At 34.9% G+C, this 20,204-nt stretch overlaps 1 protein-coding gene across 1 annotated transcript; it reads left to right on the top strand.

Moving 5' to 3' along the window:
* Positions 1-7,363: 7,363 nt before the first annotated feature.
* LOC138694939 (uncharacterized) lies at positions 7,364-14,140 on the top strand. The gene is made up of 3 exons (XM_069819145.1): positions 7,364-7,524; positions 11,786-12,095; positions 13,951-14,140. The coding sequence occupies exons 1-3, from the start codon at positions 7,440-7,442 to the stop codon at positions 13,958-13,960; spliced, it is 405 nt and encodes a 134-aa protein (XP_069675246.1). The 5' UTR covers positions 7,364-7,439; the 3' UTR covers positions 13,961-14,140.
* The last annotated feature ends 6,064 nt before the right edge of the window (positions 14,141-20,204 follow it).

The raw sequence follows: 20,204 nt of genomic DNA, 5'->3' as shown, positions 1-20,204 counted from the left end.
CGTAATGTATTTTTCTCTATCTATTTCATCGGGGCGCAACTATGCCATGCTCCTTTTCTCTACCTAATGGGAACGGGGCGCAACTATGCCCACAAAACAGGAACCCTTTTTTATCTGCTGCATATTACCTGACCATGGAGCGCAATCATGCCCTGCCCTATAGAGTGTTAGTTGGGAGGCCGGAGGGAGAAATATCTTTGGGAAGGCTGAGACGTAGATGGGAGCCCGCATCGTAGCAAGCCCAAAACCTATGAAAGAAACGAAGTTGATAATGAAAGAGGGGAAGTGTAATTATGGTGACGAAATGAATCCGAGGTCCAGCACTGAAAGTCACCCAACAATTCTGCTTCAATTGGTTGAGCGAAAACTTCGGTGAAAACCACAATCATGTAACTTGCCCCAAGCAGGATTTGAACTCGGGCCCGCTCCTTTCACGGTCAGGCGTGCTAACGTTACTCCACAGCGGTGGACTTAACATGGGTTAGAAATAACATACAAGTTTCACCTGAAGCCCTCTATCAGGGACAGGAGTCTTTGGTGCCGCTTAATTCTGTGATACAGGACCCAGGTTAAGAATTTTACCATCCTTTGAAATCCATCGCCCTCGGCTGGATTTAAACTCAGGAATCTTGGATCCAACGGCCAGCGCGCTAACCACTAGATCATTTATGGAATGAATAAAAATAAATATCTCAAAGAAGTTACTCGAGTCCCAAAAATTAATCCCACAGTTTAGTATCACAGATTTCGATGATGTGTCTCAAGTTCCAAGAGTTAATTCAACTTCATCAATATATTTTAATGCAGTCACAACACAAGCATTTCAGAAATCTGAATGAGGATATGATGTAATAGGCAAACAGGAGAGCAGTGAATACCGAAGAAACAGGACGTAATTTTAAAAGTGATTAAGATTCACCTTGAGACACACTTGAATGTTGAACTCAGCTGTTTCTTGAATCTCAATGGCTCACGTGTGTTTTGGCGAGTGGGAACTCCTCTAATATTTACACTTAGCATCTCAGAGTTAACACTTATTACGTCATGAGTTTTGTTTGTTCTATCCATAGTCGATCCGCAGGTACATCCCCCACATTACTATAAGCATGCCTAATCAAAGAGTTTGTACGGTCGCAACAGCTAACGGAAAATTACGTTCCTGCGAAAATAAACTGTGTTATCTGTTGCTAAAACTAATTTGGTAGTGTCAAAATTGTCTTGAGATTTCGATCTCATTCATGAGACGCCTTGGAGGCTCATAGCTAGCGCGTGAGACTGTCATGTAATCTAGACAAGGTTCTTCTGCGGCTCCTGCGAACGTAGCATTCGTGGTGGGCAAAGCCAAGCTTGCGAGGAATTTTCCCGGAGTACCCCCGTTTTTCTTTCATCATTCCACCAACATTCTCCACTACTTCTCATCATTATTATCTCTGTTTGAAAATACATAATTTTTTGTGTATTGCCTGGGGTTGGCTCGTCTGCCGCGACACGGATTTCCTCTTGGTATATCCCAAAGCAGATAGATGGCAGTGATGATGGTGCTAGAGAATTCCGAGATATTGCAGGACTGAAGGGTTGGGGTTCTCAACGATTGCAGAGATGTGAGGTACGGAAGACCGTCACCAGGGAATCGTATTTCGGGTATAAACGACTGAAGAGTAACGCTTGATGCGACAGATGACGGAACCAACTGATTAACCAAATGCACAGAAACTAAGACACGACTCATTCCATAGGAGTGAACACTGAGGAGTTCATTAGAAATTCTAATAAAGTTTTATATCCCTGTAAATTGTCATCGTTTCATGGGAACTTTCGTAAACAAACAAAAGAAACACCGAACGTACTGTAAACCATGCTCAGCATGTTTAGTTTCCATCCGTTGATGTTTGTTTACCACTCAAATCCCTATTTGTTACACCATTATTTTATTATAATATATTTATTTATTTATTTACTTATTTATTTTTCATTTTTTTATTTATAATTTATTTGTATTCATTTATTCATTCATTTACTTATCTATTTACTTACCTATTTAGTTATCCATCCATCCATCCATTCACCCACCCACCAACCAATCTATCTATCTATCTATCTATCTATCTATCTATCTATCTATCTATCTATCTATCTATCTATCTATCTATCTATCTATCTATCTATCTATCTATCTATCTATCTATCTATCTATCTATCTATCTATCTATCTATCTATCTATCTATCTATCTATCTATCTATCTATCTATCTATCTATCTATCTATCTATCTATCTATCTATCTATCTATCTATCTATCTATCTATCTATCTATCTATCTATCTATCTATCTATCTATCTATCTATCTATCTATCTATCTATCTATCTATCTATCTATCTATCTATCTATCTATCTATCTATCTATCTATCTATCTATCTATCTATCTATCTATCTATCTATCTATCTATCTATCTATCTATCTATCTATCTATCTATCTATCTATCTATCTATCTATCTATCTATCTATCTATCTATCTATCTATCTATCTATCTATCTATCTATCTATCTATCTATCTATCTATCTATCTATCTATCTATCTATCTATCTATCTATCTATCTATCTATCTATCTATCTATCTATCTATCTATCTATCTATCTATCTATCTATCTATCTATCTATCTATCTATCTATCTATCTATCTATCTATCTATCTATCTATCTATCTATCTATCTATCTATCTATCTATCTATCTATCTATCTATCTATCTATCTATCTATCTATCTATCTATCTATCTATCTATCTATCTATCTATCTATCTATCTATCTATCTATCTATCTATCTATCTATCTATCTATCTATCTATCTATCTATCTATCTATCTATCTCTGTTTACCTATTTATTTATTTAAATTTAAAGATACAGAATATAGAATATAATTACAACAAGAGAAATAGAAATAAAATAATACCAATCAACATAAAAAAGAGGACCGAATGAGCAGCGCTCGTGTTCGGTTGCAGTTCAGATATATTATTAATAGGCCTATAAGAGAATATACAAAATAAAATAGGAACAAAAATTAAAATTACAGCTGCAGTGAAGTTATACAATATAATATATTAATATAAGAGGAATATAGAAAATAAAATAAAATAGAAACTAAAATTAAAATTACAGCGGCAATGAAATTATATAATATAATATTAACATAGAGAAGAATAATATCGTATGTGAATAAAGTAGAACAATTTATAAAAATATATATATTCCAAAATTATAGAATACGAATATAATGTAGACTGATTAATTCATACACACAGACTATACATTTATTTAATCAAATTGAAGACATTAACACGTTTCTAATTTTCTTGTTATATGTTAGTGGGTTACATGTTAGAAGTTCTGGATGTAATTTAGCTAAAGAATTATACAACCGAGGGCCAAAATTAATGCTATGCTTTAGACCAGCAGATGTGAAACCTTTAAGTTCTACTAATGTTGAATTATTAATGTTGAAACATGTTGCAGTGTTTGCATTGGAACTGGTTGGAACACATTCATTGACCTGTGCCTGACTATCTATTGAAGGCTGCCACATTGAGCACATTATGTGACTCCTATTTTGAACGAACAGTCCGTACGTATGGAGAATTTTGGGACACCCTGTATATCGAAATTGCGATGACAATAATAATAATAATAATTATTATTATTATTATTATTATTATTATTATTATTATTATTATAATTACAAATGTATTTTATTAATTATTATTAAATAAAATATTAAAAATAAATAAATAATAATAATAATAATAAAACAGTAATTAAAGTTGGAATATAATTCAATTATATTTTCCACAATAATTCATTAATTTTGACCCCGCCATGTTTCCTGGAGTCATTGAAAAACGATATAAAATGTATATTTGCATTTTTAATAACCGCTAGTGAACAATAATCCTACTTGGGCTGCAATATGTGAGGGATGTTTCTGTTCCACTCTAATATGCCTCCATCACAAAAAAGTAAACTTGACGTTGATATTAAAGCTATAAATCGTGTCACTAAATGTAATTATTCACTATATGTTCACGTAGACGTAACATAATGAGGGAAACTCAGGAACTTAGTAGACCCAAGTTTTTAAGTTTAAATACCAGCCAATCAAGACAGGAGTGACGCAAAAATGGAAGCCTGTGATTCGAATAGGAACAGGATAAACCTACCATTATATTTTTCAATGTGTTTTTCGACCTTGAAGGTACAAAGAACCGAAGAGAATTAAAATATCTAATTGCTTTATGAGAATTAGCGCCCATATTTTATGACACAGAATGTAAACAAAAATTATTGCTATGACTACATCACACAATCGGTTTCTCTCCACAATCTATTCAATTAATCGACAATACTACTCGAGAACAAATACAGGGTGGCGCAGGGAACGGGAAATTTTGAATTAACGTAAATGGCACGAATAAACACAGTGCTGATCATGGAAGAAGATTACTAATGCCCGCTTAAAAGAAACCATACAGAGTGTCCCATTTATCTTGTGCACCTATTATAACTTTTTTGTTTGGATAGGTATTGGAATTTTTGTTTTTGAGCGTTGTGTTAGAACGAGGGAGAACGAGCGTGTTAGTTGGGTGGCCGGAGGGAAAGAGACCTTTGGGGAGGCCGAGACGTATATGGGAGGATAATATTAAAATGGATTTGAGGAAAGTGGGATATGATGATAGAGACTGGATTAATCTTGCACAAGATAGAGACCGATGGCGGGCTTATGTGAGGGCGGCAATGAACCTTCGGGTTCCTTAAAAGCCATTTGTAAGTAAGTAAGTAAGTTATGTAAATAACTTTCTTGTGTTAACTGATATTTGAAATTATTATGGTATTTTACCTTAGTTAATGGCTAGTTTCGGATTGATTTCCACCATCTTCAGATTTCTTCAGTCCTATACTTGTTTCTCATTTCTTCTTTTTGGTGCCTTGGTGGGGATGCGTTTATGATCGGTAGTGTTGTGTCAAATAAGGTGTGCGTTCTGAAATTTAGTTCTATGTTGAGGATGTGTTGTAAATGTGTTTTTGTATATCTGTATATTTCATGCTGCTCTAGTGTGTTCAATTTCTCCGTTTTCGGCTCAATATGTGGAATTTCCATGTCTGTTTTTATATTGCCGTAGTTGTGGTTGGTGTTGGTGATGTATTCTGCGTAGGTGGAAGTGATTTGGTTATGGCTGTGATATGTTCTTTATATCGTGTTTGATATGATCTCCCAGTTTATCCGATATAGAAATCCTTAGAGCTATTGTATGTTAGTTTGTAAACTCCTATTAGGTTGTATTTGTTTCTTAATGTTTTGTCTTGAGCGTGTTCTGTGTTCTACATGCAAAGTTCTACTTTAATTTCCTGAATGAAGATGAGACCTTGTGTGTGTTTTTGTTTTCATATGTTAGTGTGATGTATTATTATTTTTTTGTTCTTGTGCTTGGTTGTATAGAAATTTGAAGATGGCGGAAATTAAGCCGAAACTGGTTATTAACTAAAGTAAAATATCATAATAGTTTCTATCAACACAGGAAAGTTATTTATATAATTTATTCACCAAATCATTAGTGATACAATTGTTAAAAGCGTGTAATCAAGATGTAATGCGTGTTCAGTTCAAAGTGTGTCATGGCTCGCTGTATGCCGTCATGTGGCTAGCCGATGAACCTAGAGAATTCAATCATCCTACACTTCCGCAAAGACGTATTACCTATGTGCCAGAGAAGTTGCCTGGCAAGTACGGCGTTCATTCTGAAGAGTACTTACCGATACGTACGGTAACGCCGGTAGTGGCAGGAATATGAACTGTTTGAAAACACGTACTGAGGTGAGTTTTTTTCTTACTGTCGGGATATGGCGATAGGGTTAAGACGATTACTTACGTATTTGTACTTAGACGATCAACATGGACACGGAACATTTGATTTGTGTTGTGGAAAGTTACGGTACGCAACCGATAACAAATCCTCTGCGTACGACTTGCCCGCACAAAACAGTTCGAAAGAGGTTATGGTAGCACACAGACTTTACAGACCGCCATCTGTTGCTACGACGACGTTCAAGTTATACCGTACGCGTTCTCAAGTTCAGATTGAACGCCTTGAATAATAGGCAACTTCTCTGACATAAAAGCTGAAACTCGCTTCAAATCGCGACAGTGACGTCATGACACACTTTGAAATGAACACCCAGTATATTATTCCAAGTACTACAAAAACAAAGAATTGTTTCTCCGCTATTCTTATGTGTATTGTTATGCGATTGCTTACTCTTAACAGTAAGAGCTGTAAGAGCCATACCCGGTAGGTCTCAGGACAACCACTGCAGGCGATGCCTCAGTGAGATAAAACCCTTGGACATGTCCTGGGAGCCTGCCCTTATGGCGAAACATTGCGTATACATAGGCGCCATGTAATTAGAACTAAATTGGCCGATGCCCTTAGAAAACTAAAATACCCCGTCCATGAAGAAGTCCACGGAACCGCCGACAATGGCAGTAACAGACGAATTGACATAATCGCCATTAGCGAATCCCTGTCTCAGGGTATGATAATCGACCCCACCATCAGGTTTGAAACGTACAAAGGACAGCCCGAAGACGTACATGAGGAGAAACGAGCAATCTACGTTCCAACCATCCCGTATTATAAAGATAAATACCAACTTCACGATATCAGTGTTACGGGATTGATGTTTGGAGCAAGAGGAACGATACCCAACTTCTCTTCTCAATTCTGTAAGACCCTAGGACTGCACAAATCTTTTCTGAATGAACTGGCCCTCCTCATAATTAGTCAGTCAAACTTTTACGGAACCACGTATATGGACTCTAATTCAGTTTATGGAAAAAAATTGACGCACCATTATCATTTTTCTTTTTCCTTCTTAGCTTTCATTGATTCTTTACTTGAAATTTTTTTTCTTCTGTAAACTGCCATTGTTTGTGTGTGTATTTGTTTGCCTTTTTTCTTACTCTTTTAGCTCTCATCTTCTATTTTGTTCTTGTATTGTTTTGTATGCTTTGTCTAATGGCAGCCTCTAATTTGAGGAAGCTCCGATAAAAAAAAATATCATTATGAATGATGGCATTTCTTGCTAATTTTACTGCGTCTTAACTACTTCATATACTCTCAGCAATTTAAAACTCCCTTAAAAGCATTGCATAGGAGAACAAAAGTCGTATGGGATTAGGCAGTGTTGTCGTACGCTTGACAGTAACGAAGCTGTGAATCTGCGAATTTTGTGAGGGGAAATCCTCAAGTGATCAAGGAAATGTAAAGAGCATGACTCCGGTGCTCCATCCCAACTGGACTATAAAACGAGGGGGGGAGTGCTGGTCCACACTTCAGTCTTCGCCAGCATCCAGGTTTTATCAAGCGCTACCTCAGCCATGAACCAGGCCTTGGTGCTCGCCTTGCTGATGTTCGTCCCGCTGGTGGCAGCCTTTCCTTACTATCCTCAAGATGAGCTCGAAGGTATGCAAATTGCTTTTAATTACAAAGAAATACAAAGTCTACTCATGAGGTAGTCCTGAACAATAACTCATCTCAAACTAACAAAATTTAATAATTAGAGACGAGAATTCCACGCAAATGCATGTTTTTATAGGAACACAGGACATAGTTCAAACTTAGTACTTACCCATTTCATTACTTAATTTCACCTCTGCCTCCCCTTAATAATGCATATAATATACATTATATTCAGTTTAAATGCACGTTTTAATGGTTTTGAGTTGACACCTCAGTTTCTCGATTTATATATCCCTTATTTTAGCTTCAGGAATCAGGAGTGAAGAAGGAAAAGAAATAAATTATATTGTAATAATAAAATCCATACATAAAAATCGAAATAATTTTGAATTGTATTCTTATAGTTATGAAACTAAAGGTATGAATTCTTTAAGATTGTTTGAACCAAAATGCAACACTGTTACAGTATTTAATCATAGTAGTAATTTAGGCCCAAGAATATATAACAAATTTATATTTAAATATCCTAATCTTGTCAATTCTAATAGTTCTAGTATTAAATTTAAAAAGTTACGTATGGATTTTATAAAAACTGAAAAATTGTAAATTTAAATTTATATACTATAATTGCATAGTAGACATAAGACTAATTGTATTGTATACTTATTAATTTCAATTCAGGAATCCGCCCCTGAGCACGAGTTCTCCACTTTCAGGGGCGAGCTAAAGTTTTTCTGTATATATTATATGTTATGTAATAATTATTAGCAAAATAATAAATAAATAAATAAATAAATAAATAACAGAAAAAGGTTCATTCAAGTTTATACCCATTACTTCTTGCGATGTAGAGATGCCTACAAAAATCATATTGACTGACAAGCTTACAAACCTCACAGAAACCAATTTAGAAATGTTGTTAGTTGCAATAAAAGTGAAGTGAAATAATAAATTTGTAACAAAAATGAAAGTGCATATTTTAATGTATTTTCCGCTTGTTAGTGCATGTTTCATAGTTTGTTAGTGCATGAATGCATGCATATTTTCGGATTTTATAGTGCATAAAATTCTCGTCTCTAGTAATAATACTTACTTACTTATAAATGGTTTTTAGAGAACCCAGAAGTTCATTTCCGTCCTCACATAAGCCCGCCAACGGTCTCTATCCTGAACAAGATTAATCCAGTCCCTACCATCACATCCCACCTCCCTCAAATCCACTTTAATATTATCCTCCAATCTACGTCTCGGCCTCCCCAATAATTTAACATTATTTTATACAAATATAATTGTATTCTACGATAGACCATGCTCATCAATATTAATATAATATGAAGAGAGAGTGTGTGTTTGTAGCCTAAGAGGTAATCTCAGAACCTACGGATAATTATTTCACCATTGAAAAGTGTACTTGCTCTATATCAGGCCTGCACAAGGTTCGCGCTCTCCGAGCCGGCCCACAGCTCATGAGCGGAATGCAGATATTAGCTGCGCTCTGTATAAGGGTGGACTGGAAGAAGGGGTGATCTTGTACAAAATATACACAAAAGGAAGTACTATTACGAGTACTTATGAAATGAATTCCCGTTCAGTGTTTGCAAAACTATCTTGGACTATTATTAATTAATAAAGAAATATTTATTTTACAGAAATAATAGAAATTCTATAGCTACTTAAATGTACAATATTATGTTGTTATATTTTTATTTATCAGTACATCAAAACGAGGTTTTATGCTGTTGGCAGCTGAAAGAAACAGTAGCCTACTGATCGTAAACATCAGTTACAGATGTTCGATGTCTGCCTTTATTAAAGTTGATTATAGAAAACAGTTGCTCACAAATATAAATGTTGAGCCAAGTATAGCAATCATTTTCACAGCTAACCTGTGTAGTCGTGGATATTATTGCTAATGTTTAGTCTTGTAAAACTCAACCAGGCTAGTAGTATTATTCAAACGATCTTTAGCCCTTAGATCACATTGAAGATCAATAAGTTCGAGCTGTAAATCATTAAATGTTAAACGTTATGTTCCGTCTTTTAGATTCCTCCATACTGTACTGTAGCAGTAGGTAAGCAACGTGAAACAGTTACTGAGAATAGGCCTACACACTGCACTCCACTAGATAACTGTGTGGTCGTTTCCTCTCCTCTATCTATAGCAAGTCTATGTCATTCTGACATATCTTCATCTCCGTTTCGGCGAGCGGTAAACACCGCTCTCCCGCTCCGAAGGAGCGCGCGCTCGTTGAGCGCTCTTTGTGCAGGCCTGCTCTAGATGGACATATTATTATTATTATTATTATTATTATTATTATTATTATTATTATTATTATTATTATTATTATTATTATAAATTACTTTATTCTGGCAGAGTTAAGGCAGTAAGACCTTCTCTTCCACTCAACTAGGAGATGAAAACGAATTACAGAATTACAATGTTATTACAACAAAAGGTATCATAAATAAGCAAGGCAAAAACGTAGAAGCAAAATAATATACTGCACTCGTATGTATAAGCTAGAAGAGTATAAAGTAATGTAATGAACTTAAATACTTAATTAGATGACAAATTCAATGATACAATTACAAGATAAAATAGTTACAATCATTAACTATAGGCCTACATTCGATAGGATACTGAGCGGTAAGATTTCTCACCTTGGACTTGAAAGCGTTTAAGGAAAGACGGAGATTTTTATATGGTGGAAGATAAGCGAAATTCCAACAACTTTTTTTTCCCTTAAAGTATACCTAGATATGTGAAAAATATACTATGCATAACTTAATATCCATTTATACCCCTGCCAGCTGCTGCGACGGTATTTTCAAAGCTCTGCTGTACAGGGGTTTTAAGGAGAAAGGATGGTAAGAATAGCCTATGATGTAAAACCAGTATATTTAAAAAAGGAGGAATTATTTATATTCAAATAATATATTATAAAATAAATTACATAAAATTTTATAAACATTTATGACCTTGTTAGCCTCAATGAAGCCATTTTTTTAAGTTCTTGTGCACAAAAAAGTTTTTTAAATGACTCTAAACTATTATTGAAACTTCCCGTAACTTTAATTTTTGCTTCATTCCCATGCAAATGTTATAATATATTCGGAACTATTAATAGTGCACGCATGATATGTGGGATACACTTTTTTAGGCTATTATGAACATTTTCTCTGTAATAGAAATTTGTTGCACATCTTGATTATACAACTTTTAACACTATATCACTTCGGAATATGTATTAGATGTCTTTCTTGTGTTAAATTCTATCGTACCTGGTTAACATGTTTCGGTCTGTTATGGACCTTCAGTTCTGAAGAAGGTCCATAACAGACCGAAACATGTTAACCAGGTACGATAAAATTTAACACAAGAAAGACATCTAATACATATTCCGAAGAAATTTGTTGTTTTGCTGCACTTGAAAAATACGCCTCCACATTTCTACAAAATTATCTCTAAAATTAATTATATAAATAATGTCTGTAGGTGTGTTATTCTTCTCACATATCTGTCTCCAGAGTCCTGGGTCCAACTCTTCAATGTCATCTTCAGTGTCATCTTCAATCACTGACAAAATTCCGGACTTCAGCCAGCAATTCATTATAAATGTTGAGGGCAAGCTTCTCAATGCTGAAGTGAACATTTCCATTGCTTCTAAAATTGATATAGGTTATTGGTGTTACGATTTCGTTGCAATGATCATATATGAAGACATTATTACAAAAACATCCCCAGTCGTTCTTACTGAAATTGAGTTAAGGACACATTTGCTACTATTTCAAAAGTTTATGGACTCCAAAAATGACACATGTCAGGTGCAATAGCCACAAGGGTAAACACCAGTTGTACGGAAACAACTGACATGTGTTGTTCTACTTATTTTTATTGTTCTCCTGGAAAAATAGTTATTTTCGTTGTAGTGAAATGTTCGTTATATTGACGTTCGTTCAATTGAAATAATTTAACATGGAATATGCAGGTCAGTAGGGGAACTACAATTTTTTTCATAGTCGTTAAACTGGCGTTCGTTAAAACGACATTTGAATGTACTACACTAATCAGACTTCAGATGCATGCAAACAATTGTTATTCCTCTGACACATATCTAATGACTTATAAAATTCAATTTGCCTACAAGAGCTTCAAATAGCCGAGTGCCCTTAAATCTATAGTATAATTATTCATGTCCTTTGTATTTTAATGCATAATAATTTATTCTCAATTTTAATGAAATCCGTGCAATGTTTGCTTCAGGGTATGAACTGGTGCCTGTGGAAGTAATTCGGGTCAGGCGCATGGCAGACCCTGGGTACGGCGGAGGATACGGCGGCGGCGGTGGCTTCGGTGGTGGTTATGGAGGCGGTTACGGTGGTGGTCGTGGTGGTCATGGTGGATATGGCGGCGGCTACGGAGGCAGAGGTCATGGAGGAGGACCATCATTCAGTCAAAGTTCCAGCCAGGCCTCCAGTTCCAGCTCCAGTTTCGGCGGTGGTTACGGACGCCCCGGCGGATCAGGATCCAGCAGCCAGTCCAGTGCCAGCTCCAGTTCATTCGGCGGATCGAGGTGAGTTCAATATCCACCCCCTCTCAGCCAAAAAGGATTAAGAAAGAGGTTATTCACATTCCCGTATTTCCAGGAATGTCACCCTATTACGGTTTTCGTCATTTTAGACTTTTTCTTACGTTCCTTGTTTCATACAAAAAATTATGTTATTTTAAATGTGTACAATCCGTCCTGGCCTTTTCCTTTCGATGTCTGCTATCAAGACCATTACCCGGTTTCTGGTACTCCTCAGTTAACTCTCAGCTACTTAACTACTCATATGAATTTAACTACACGGATAACTTTTATGAGTTTCCGGAAAGTTAAATGTAGATTTATCAGCTCTTGTAACTAACAGTTGAGATAACTTCGAGTCCAGTATGTATTGTTATCCATATTTGTCTCCACTAGTATTTTGTCAGTGATTTCTTAGTTATTTATGGTTGCTTTGTTTGCAGAAGTTTTCTGTAGAACACAGTGAGCTCTGAACTAATAGGTGCAAGGCTTTTTATTTAAAGAACCGTGTGATAAAATTATTGTGAGCTGTGACTTATTTCGGAACGTCGCTTCACATGAAGAGAGAATATATTGCAAGTCCCTCATTTGTTACTTTTTTTTTTTTAGTACACATAATCGGCATGCTCCGTTACTCGTGGGTAACACTACATGCCTGTCTAAATATTTAACTAAAAATAATTATAAAATTCTTAGTCTAGCCTAACATGTCCTTTCGTTATCTATACCTGATTCAGTTTCTCAAAGTCTATTGAATTTACAAATTGTATGAAACTGTTTCTATAGTTATTTATTAATCTATTTTTCGAAACTGGCCAGTTTTCCCGTTTTAGAACACTATTCACTAGTTTCTCTCTTTCACTCGCTATCATAATTCTATATTCTTTAGTTGTAAACCGATACAATTGTAGTTTCATTCCCGAAATTGGGTAACATATTCTAAGTGCTGGTGTGTCCCAGATAAAGCGCAGAATTTTTTTCCCTCAATATAGACATATTTATTTTCCAAAGGTTCAGTTTTAACATACCTTCTTCTATCGCAGGGGCGTATTTTGCGGGCTACCGGCGGTAGCCCAAGGAAATTACAAAAGAAAAAGTTTATAATATAACATAATATAATAATTTTGTATTATTAGTTTTACCATAGTAATTAAAATTAAAGTAATTGTTAGATATATTTTGTGTAATAATAGGGTCAGCGGTAGCCCAAACCCTTTAACCAGTATACGCCTCTAGAAGTATGCTTCAGTGCCGTATGCCCTGTATTTAAATATATGCTTTATGTCATAGAAACATCAGCTTTCTGCAGAAATGTTAATCATTTTATTAGTTTCACTTATAATCTAATTGTGAGATCATATCGCGACTATCTGTTGAGAATGGTGGATCATTAATTGTTGATGCATTGGATTTCCATTTTTGCTACAATCTACCTACCAGCCCGCAGAAATGTAGGCCTATATTTATCATGGTAGTCATCTACCAGCATGTGCCTTTTTCCATGTACTGCCATCTAATGGCCATATCTGAGTATTCTGTAGAACTGTGCTCCATGCACAACCATGAATTCAGGTCTTGCGAATCAGTATCTGCATTTCGTTTGTTTTGGAAGTCGCAACCAACCCGGCATTAGCCTAGTCCTTCATGATAAATACCATTCACCTTGGCCGTTCCCGGTAACTATTTGAGCCCCAAATGCAGTCTAGTTTGTACCACTGAACGATCTACTTCGGTAATTCTTCCTTTACATACCCTGTCCTTTCATTTTTGCACGGGTTCTACAAGATCATAAAACACTGACTTGATTTTAATCCTTCATGTTAAATATTCAATTTACTCAATCAGTTTTGTTTTATTCCAGGCACGGGTAATAAAAGAACCAGAAGTCTTCCTTATCGAAATCAGCACAGCTTACCCTAAATCTTCATCGCAACGAAGTGCTGCCTACCTCTCTTCATACTGGGTTTCTCAAATGTGAAGCAAAATTTTCATTGTGTTATATATTCATTTTTACAGTCAGAGAAATAAATGTTGGGAAACAATCATCTTTATGTCGCAAGTTTGTTCATTATTTATAATATGATTAATTTCCTCCCATTCTAATTGTAAGATATATAGAGAAAATATAAGAATGAGTAATAAAGGAAATAAAGTGCTTCAAAAGAAATTAATTCATTTTGAATCTTTGAATGTACTGAACATTACTTAAACAGGGTGTTTCAAGACCTCCCTCTGGAGATCGATAGATCTCGCAATGAGAGTTATTTTTCGTGAAACAACCTGTGTTCTCTCATGACTCGTTTAGGAGCTAAGCGACATCGAAAAAAGTCACATTCAGTGACATTAACAATTATGAAACGAATTATGTTTCAAGTATGTTTGCTGACAAGTTACAGGCGTTCGAAGTGTCTACCCTGAATCTGATTACATTCAATACACCGTCGTAGCAGTGATTATCGTACTTGTCGAACATTTCTGATGTGTCGAAGTTGATCAAAAACAGCGAATAGTCGCAGTCAGTCATACTCTGGTGACATTTCGAGTGGTGCACACTTCACATGTCCCCAAAGAAAAAAAATAGGACGTGAAGTCGGGTGATCACGCTGGCTACGCAACAGTCCTGCTCTCCCTATCCATTGCTCTCCGTAGATGTTCAGATGTGCTCATACAACCAGGTTGAAGTGCATTGGGACGTCATGTTGGAATCACGTGTTTAATAAAAGCGTGAAGAATTTACTATTGAAATTATAGTCTTAAGTAAATAAAATAAAAATAATAGTTTTCTAAAAGTACTAAATAAATTAAACGTATTAAATATTATAAGATAAAATTAAATTAAATCACTCTCCGTATGAGCAAGACTCGTGATCGGGGTAAATATTGAAATATAGAAAGGAGAAAGAAGAAGGAAAAGTAAACAAAAAAATAAGTAATTAAAACAAGATTCTACAGATTAAGAACAATGTATGATAAAACAAGTCATTACAATAAAATTATATTTCACTTGATGATATGTGTGAGAGGAAGAATAATTGAAGGGTTCAGAGCCATAGTGGGCCAAGCGCCATTTATTAAAAACGGAGAAAACAAGAGTTATAATTAAGTGATTACCATAATTTAACGAAACATATAGCAAGTAAGATAAAGTATGCACATTAAAATTAAATTATATGTCAATCTGCATTAAACTATGGTATTTACTTAACTTTAATCCTTGCTTTCCCCGTTTTTAATAAATGGCACTTGGCCCGCTATGGCTCTGAACCCTTCAATTATTTGTGTACATGTAAAATCTAATTAGTATAACATGTTAGTTACTAGTAAATGATGTATGAAATGGAGGGAGAAAGGAACTGGCCATTCTACCTCATTATCTCCTTGCTTAGTTGCCTCATGAACGATGTCTTATTGGTGTCACTTATGAGAATCAAACCTGTCTTCGAACAGTTGACTAAATAACAACAAACAATTGAAGAAATATAAATGTAAATAAATAAAATTAATAATTGTCGATTAATTATCTATAGCTGTGTTAATTTTTCGTAATATTTTTTTTTTATTTCAAGTTTAAAATTCACCGCATTCTTATTTTCTAAATCAGGGTATTTAGGTATGTATAGAACTCCTCGAAAACATTACAGCTTTACGAAAATTAGAGGTTCTATATTTCTAGTAGCAACAATAACGGCAACTACTTTAAGGAAGACAAAAATCAAATGGGATTGGTGTTTGATTCTCAACATTTGTTCTTATTCCTGTCAATTTCTTCAGAGCTGACGCTAGTGTATAGTAGTGACAGATCAAACTTTTCGGTGTTAATGTTAACGTCATAAAGGCTTTCACTCTGCTAGAACATCGAAGTTAAACAGATAATCAAATTCCACAGGGACAAAACACCGATCAGTGCCACAAAAGGCTGCGAGAGGCACATGGTGTTGCTATGAGATAGCTACAATTTCGCTCTGTCGTCAGGTGGTCAATGACACTTCTTTGGCGCAGGAAAACATCGTGAAAAGGAGCTGTGGAGAGCATCCTCTCAATGATTCAGTTGAACATACTTATGAAAGTAAATTTGAAGTTATATTTCAAAAAGGCGTATGACTCGGTTAAGAGAGAAGTTTTACGAGTATATAGGCCTAATATTCTTATTGAATTTGGTATTCCCAAGAAACTAGTTCGATTAATTAAAATGTGTCTTAGTCAAACTTACAGTAGAGTTCGTATAGGCCAGTTTCTATCTGATGCTTTTCCAATTCACTGCGGGCTAAAGCAGGGAGATGCACTATCACCTTTACTTTTTAACTTCGCTCTAGAATATGCCATTAGGAAAGTTCAGGATAACACAGAGGGTTTGGAATTGAACGGGTTACATCAGCTTCTTGTCTATGCGGATGACGTGAATATGCTAGGAGAAAATCCACAAACGATTAGGGAAAACGCGGAAATTCTACTTGAAGCAAGTAAAGCGATAGGGTTGGAAGTAAATCCCGAAAAGACTAAGTATATGATTATGTCTCGTGACCAGAATATTGTTCGAAATGGAACTATAAAAATTGGAGATTTATCTTTCGAAGAGGTGGAAAAATTCAAATATCTTGGAGCAACAATAACAAATATAAATAACACTCGGGAGGAAATTAAACGCAGAATAAATATGGGAAATGCGTGTTATTATTCGGTTGAGAAGCTTTTGTCATCTAGTCTTCTGTCAAAAAAACTGAAAGTTAGAATTTATAAAACAGTTATATTACCGGTTGTTCTGTATGGTTGTGAAACTTGGACTCTCACTCTGAGAGAGAAACAGAGATTAAGGGTGTTTGAGAATAAGGTTCTTAGGAAAATATTTGGGGCTAAGAGGGATGAAGTTACAGGAGAATGGAGAAAGTTACACAACGCAGAGCTGCACGCATTGTATTCTTCACCTGACATAATTAGGAACATTAAATCCAGACGTTTGAGATGGGCAGGACATGTAGCACGTATGGGCGAATCCAGAAATGCATATAGAGTGTTAGTTGGGAGATCGGAGGGAAAAAGGCCTTTAGGGAGGCCGAGACGTAGGTGGGAAGATAATATTAAAATGGATTTAAGGGAGGTGGGATATGATGGTAGAGACTGGATTAATCTTGCACAGGATAGGGACCGATGGCGGGCTTATGTGAGGGCGGCAATGAACCTCCGGGTTCCTTAAAAGCCAGTAAGTAAGTAAGTAAGTAAGTAAGTAACTTTGAAGTTACTAAAGCATAATCGTCTATGGAATTGCAAAGAATAATGTCTAACAGTAAATCAACATCGCATTTTATACTCTACATTCCATTTTGAAGAAGCTACTGCGTCGAACAGGGTGTCCTACTCTCTCAAAGAAAATCATAAATGTCAAACCAATAAAAACAGAGTTATTTCAATCTGAACTTTACGAGTAAGAAGGGCCCTCATTAAATTTCTGAAATTGATTAAACATAGTCTGGGTACATTATATAGGATAGATGGTAACCCCTGCACTAGAATTTAAGAGGCGATTCTACATGTTAAATATAACAAAACTTTTATTACACTTTCCCTTCGATGAAGCACCGTTAAGCAGAAAAAAAAAAGTTTTTGTCCAATGTTTGCAGCGCTCTATTGCGGTAATGGCCGGAAACAAATGGCTGATTGTTACACAAGCACATACGTAGGTAAAAATATAGTAAGACAAAACATCATTCGTCGTTACTATGTAACGAAGTTAGCGGTCGTCACTTTGAATAGTTATTGTAAATATGAAAGTCAATAAAGTTCTTCAAACTATTTAGTCTACTGAATGCGTTGAAAGTTAGCCATCACAAGAAGAGGAAAAGCAACATCTCACAGTGCTGTAGATAATCCAATTCTTATTTCCAGTCATGGGTTCCTTGGTGAAAAATCTTCAACTTATCACCCTTTACATCCCACAAGTTTCGAAAAAGGCATTCAGTTACACCCTGTATATTCAATTGATAATAGCAGGATTTATTAACACACTCATTATGAATGAAACAGAAAAAACACACAACTCAACTTCAAAACACACACACTCTTTGACTCTACACTATACCACAGGAACACACCCTCACAGGAAACAGAACAAGTGGCGCCAAGACCAACAACGACCAGTTCTGAAGATGACCCATAAATAGGTCGAAACATGTAAACGAGATACGTTGAAATTTAACACAGGAAAGTCTTACCATACATATTCCGAAGAAAAAAGGACATTAAAATTATAAAAAGCTGTACAAGATATCAACGAAACCAATTTTCCTTCCACAAATTACACCCCTCAACTTAAAAATAGCCTATAATTACCGCTAACAATAAAAGTATTCTTTATTCTAAATATTGTTTATTAATCTAAAACCATTTTCTAATCGCTATACCAAATTCCAGCGCAAAATTAATTCAGTTTATGTAGAAATAAAATTTTGACTTTTAATAAATTTATAGGCCTACTAGTGAAAAGTGTACAGATCCCTTAATCCTTCAATCCAAATCCATCCTTACCTAATCTCAAAATTATATACCAAGGATAAAGACATTTCACGCAATCCAAGGCACTTCATAAATTCCTGTCACTTTTTTATAAGCTGAAAAAAAAATTGTATTTTTTCTGTTTCATTTCAAGCAGCGTCCTTGCTTCACGCCGACAGAATCTGGCTATTTCTGTTGGTTGAATTCTTCACTAGAATAAATATACAATGAGCCAATAGGGTCCAAAATCTGAAAGCAGGCTACGATTATCTGAGACATGATTCCCGTTCTCTTCCTTATTCTCCCAGATGGATAGTGACCTTAGACGGCAGTGATTTTCGTTTGAGCTACAGAGTAAGTAAACACGCGATAAATAATTCATACTGAATAACAACGCGTTGAAGTGGTAATAAGTACGTGATAACCTCCAGAATAATTAACACGGTCATTACATTCGCTGTGTTTACAAGACGAGGAATACTAAAACAATGAAAACCTACAACGCACAGAGTATTTAGATGTGTTGGGCATTTTAAGCAGCTGCTATATTTACTTACACTTCTTGGAGAAGTGATCGTTGAGTTTACATACGTGAGAACCTAAAAGCAATTATGATATTGCGTAGATGATTATCATTACACAACAACGCACATTTATTTATAATACATGGCATAAACGAGTTTCGGATTTTAAGCATCTAAAAAAACCAAAAAGCAAAATATAATAATAATAATAATAATAATAATAATAATAATAATAATAATAATAATAATAATAATAATAATAATAAAGTTTTATTTTCGCTGGCAGAGTTAAGGCCATAAGGCCTTCTCTTCCACTCAACCAGCCTTAATCAATACAATACATATTTAAATTACAAATATTTACACTACACTTAAAAGGCTCTCCAGCAATATTCTTCAGTTAAGCTAACGACTAGTAGACTACATATTTATTTAAATTTAGATAAACCTATAAGGTAAAGTAGTAACTTAATTCATGAGCTAATTTAATTCAATCAAATATAATTAATTTGAGGTTTGAGATAGCTAGTAAAATGATGAAAATTAATTTAATATAAGCTTACTAGAACTATGTTACAGGGAGAAATATATATATATATATATATATATATAAATCTAAAATATATTTCTATAATGAGAATATTAATGTAATTGCCATTAGAGGTTTTGTAAATCTACTTAGAGAAATTAATGATAATAATAGGAATGGATAGATGTTAGTTTCATTATAATATGTAATAAATATTAATCAGCAATTAATTTGTTAAGTAAGAATTTATGTAATTTTGACCTAAATGAAGTTATTGCCCAACAACCCCTTACATCACTCGGTAGCGAGTTCCAATATAGCAAGCCTTCGAATATATTTTTTTAAGAGTTATCTACGATATGGGTACCTTAACGTTGCATATTACAATAGAAGATTGGAAAGTTGTCAAACAAGGCCGCTTTGAAAAAAATATTAATTTTTAATAAATTTTAACAAAATTAGTTTTGAACATGTCTTTTGTGGATAGGCGATTTTATTATTATTATTATTAGTAGTAGTAGTAGTAGTAGTAGTAGTAGTAGTAGTAGTAGTAGTAGTAGTAGTAGTAGTAGTAGT

Source organism: Periplaneta americana, chromosome 2 (genome assembly GCF_040183065.1).
Source record: "Periplaneta americana isolate PAMFEO1 chromosome 2, P.americana_PAMFEO1_priV1, whole genome shotgun sequence".
NCBI classification, from domain to species: domain Eukaryota; kingdom Metazoa; phylum Arthropoda; class Insecta; order Blattodea; family Blattidae; genus Periplaneta; species Periplaneta americana.
Note: the sequence above shows the minus strand (reverse complement) of the source record. Positions and strands in the feature narration are given on the sequence as shown.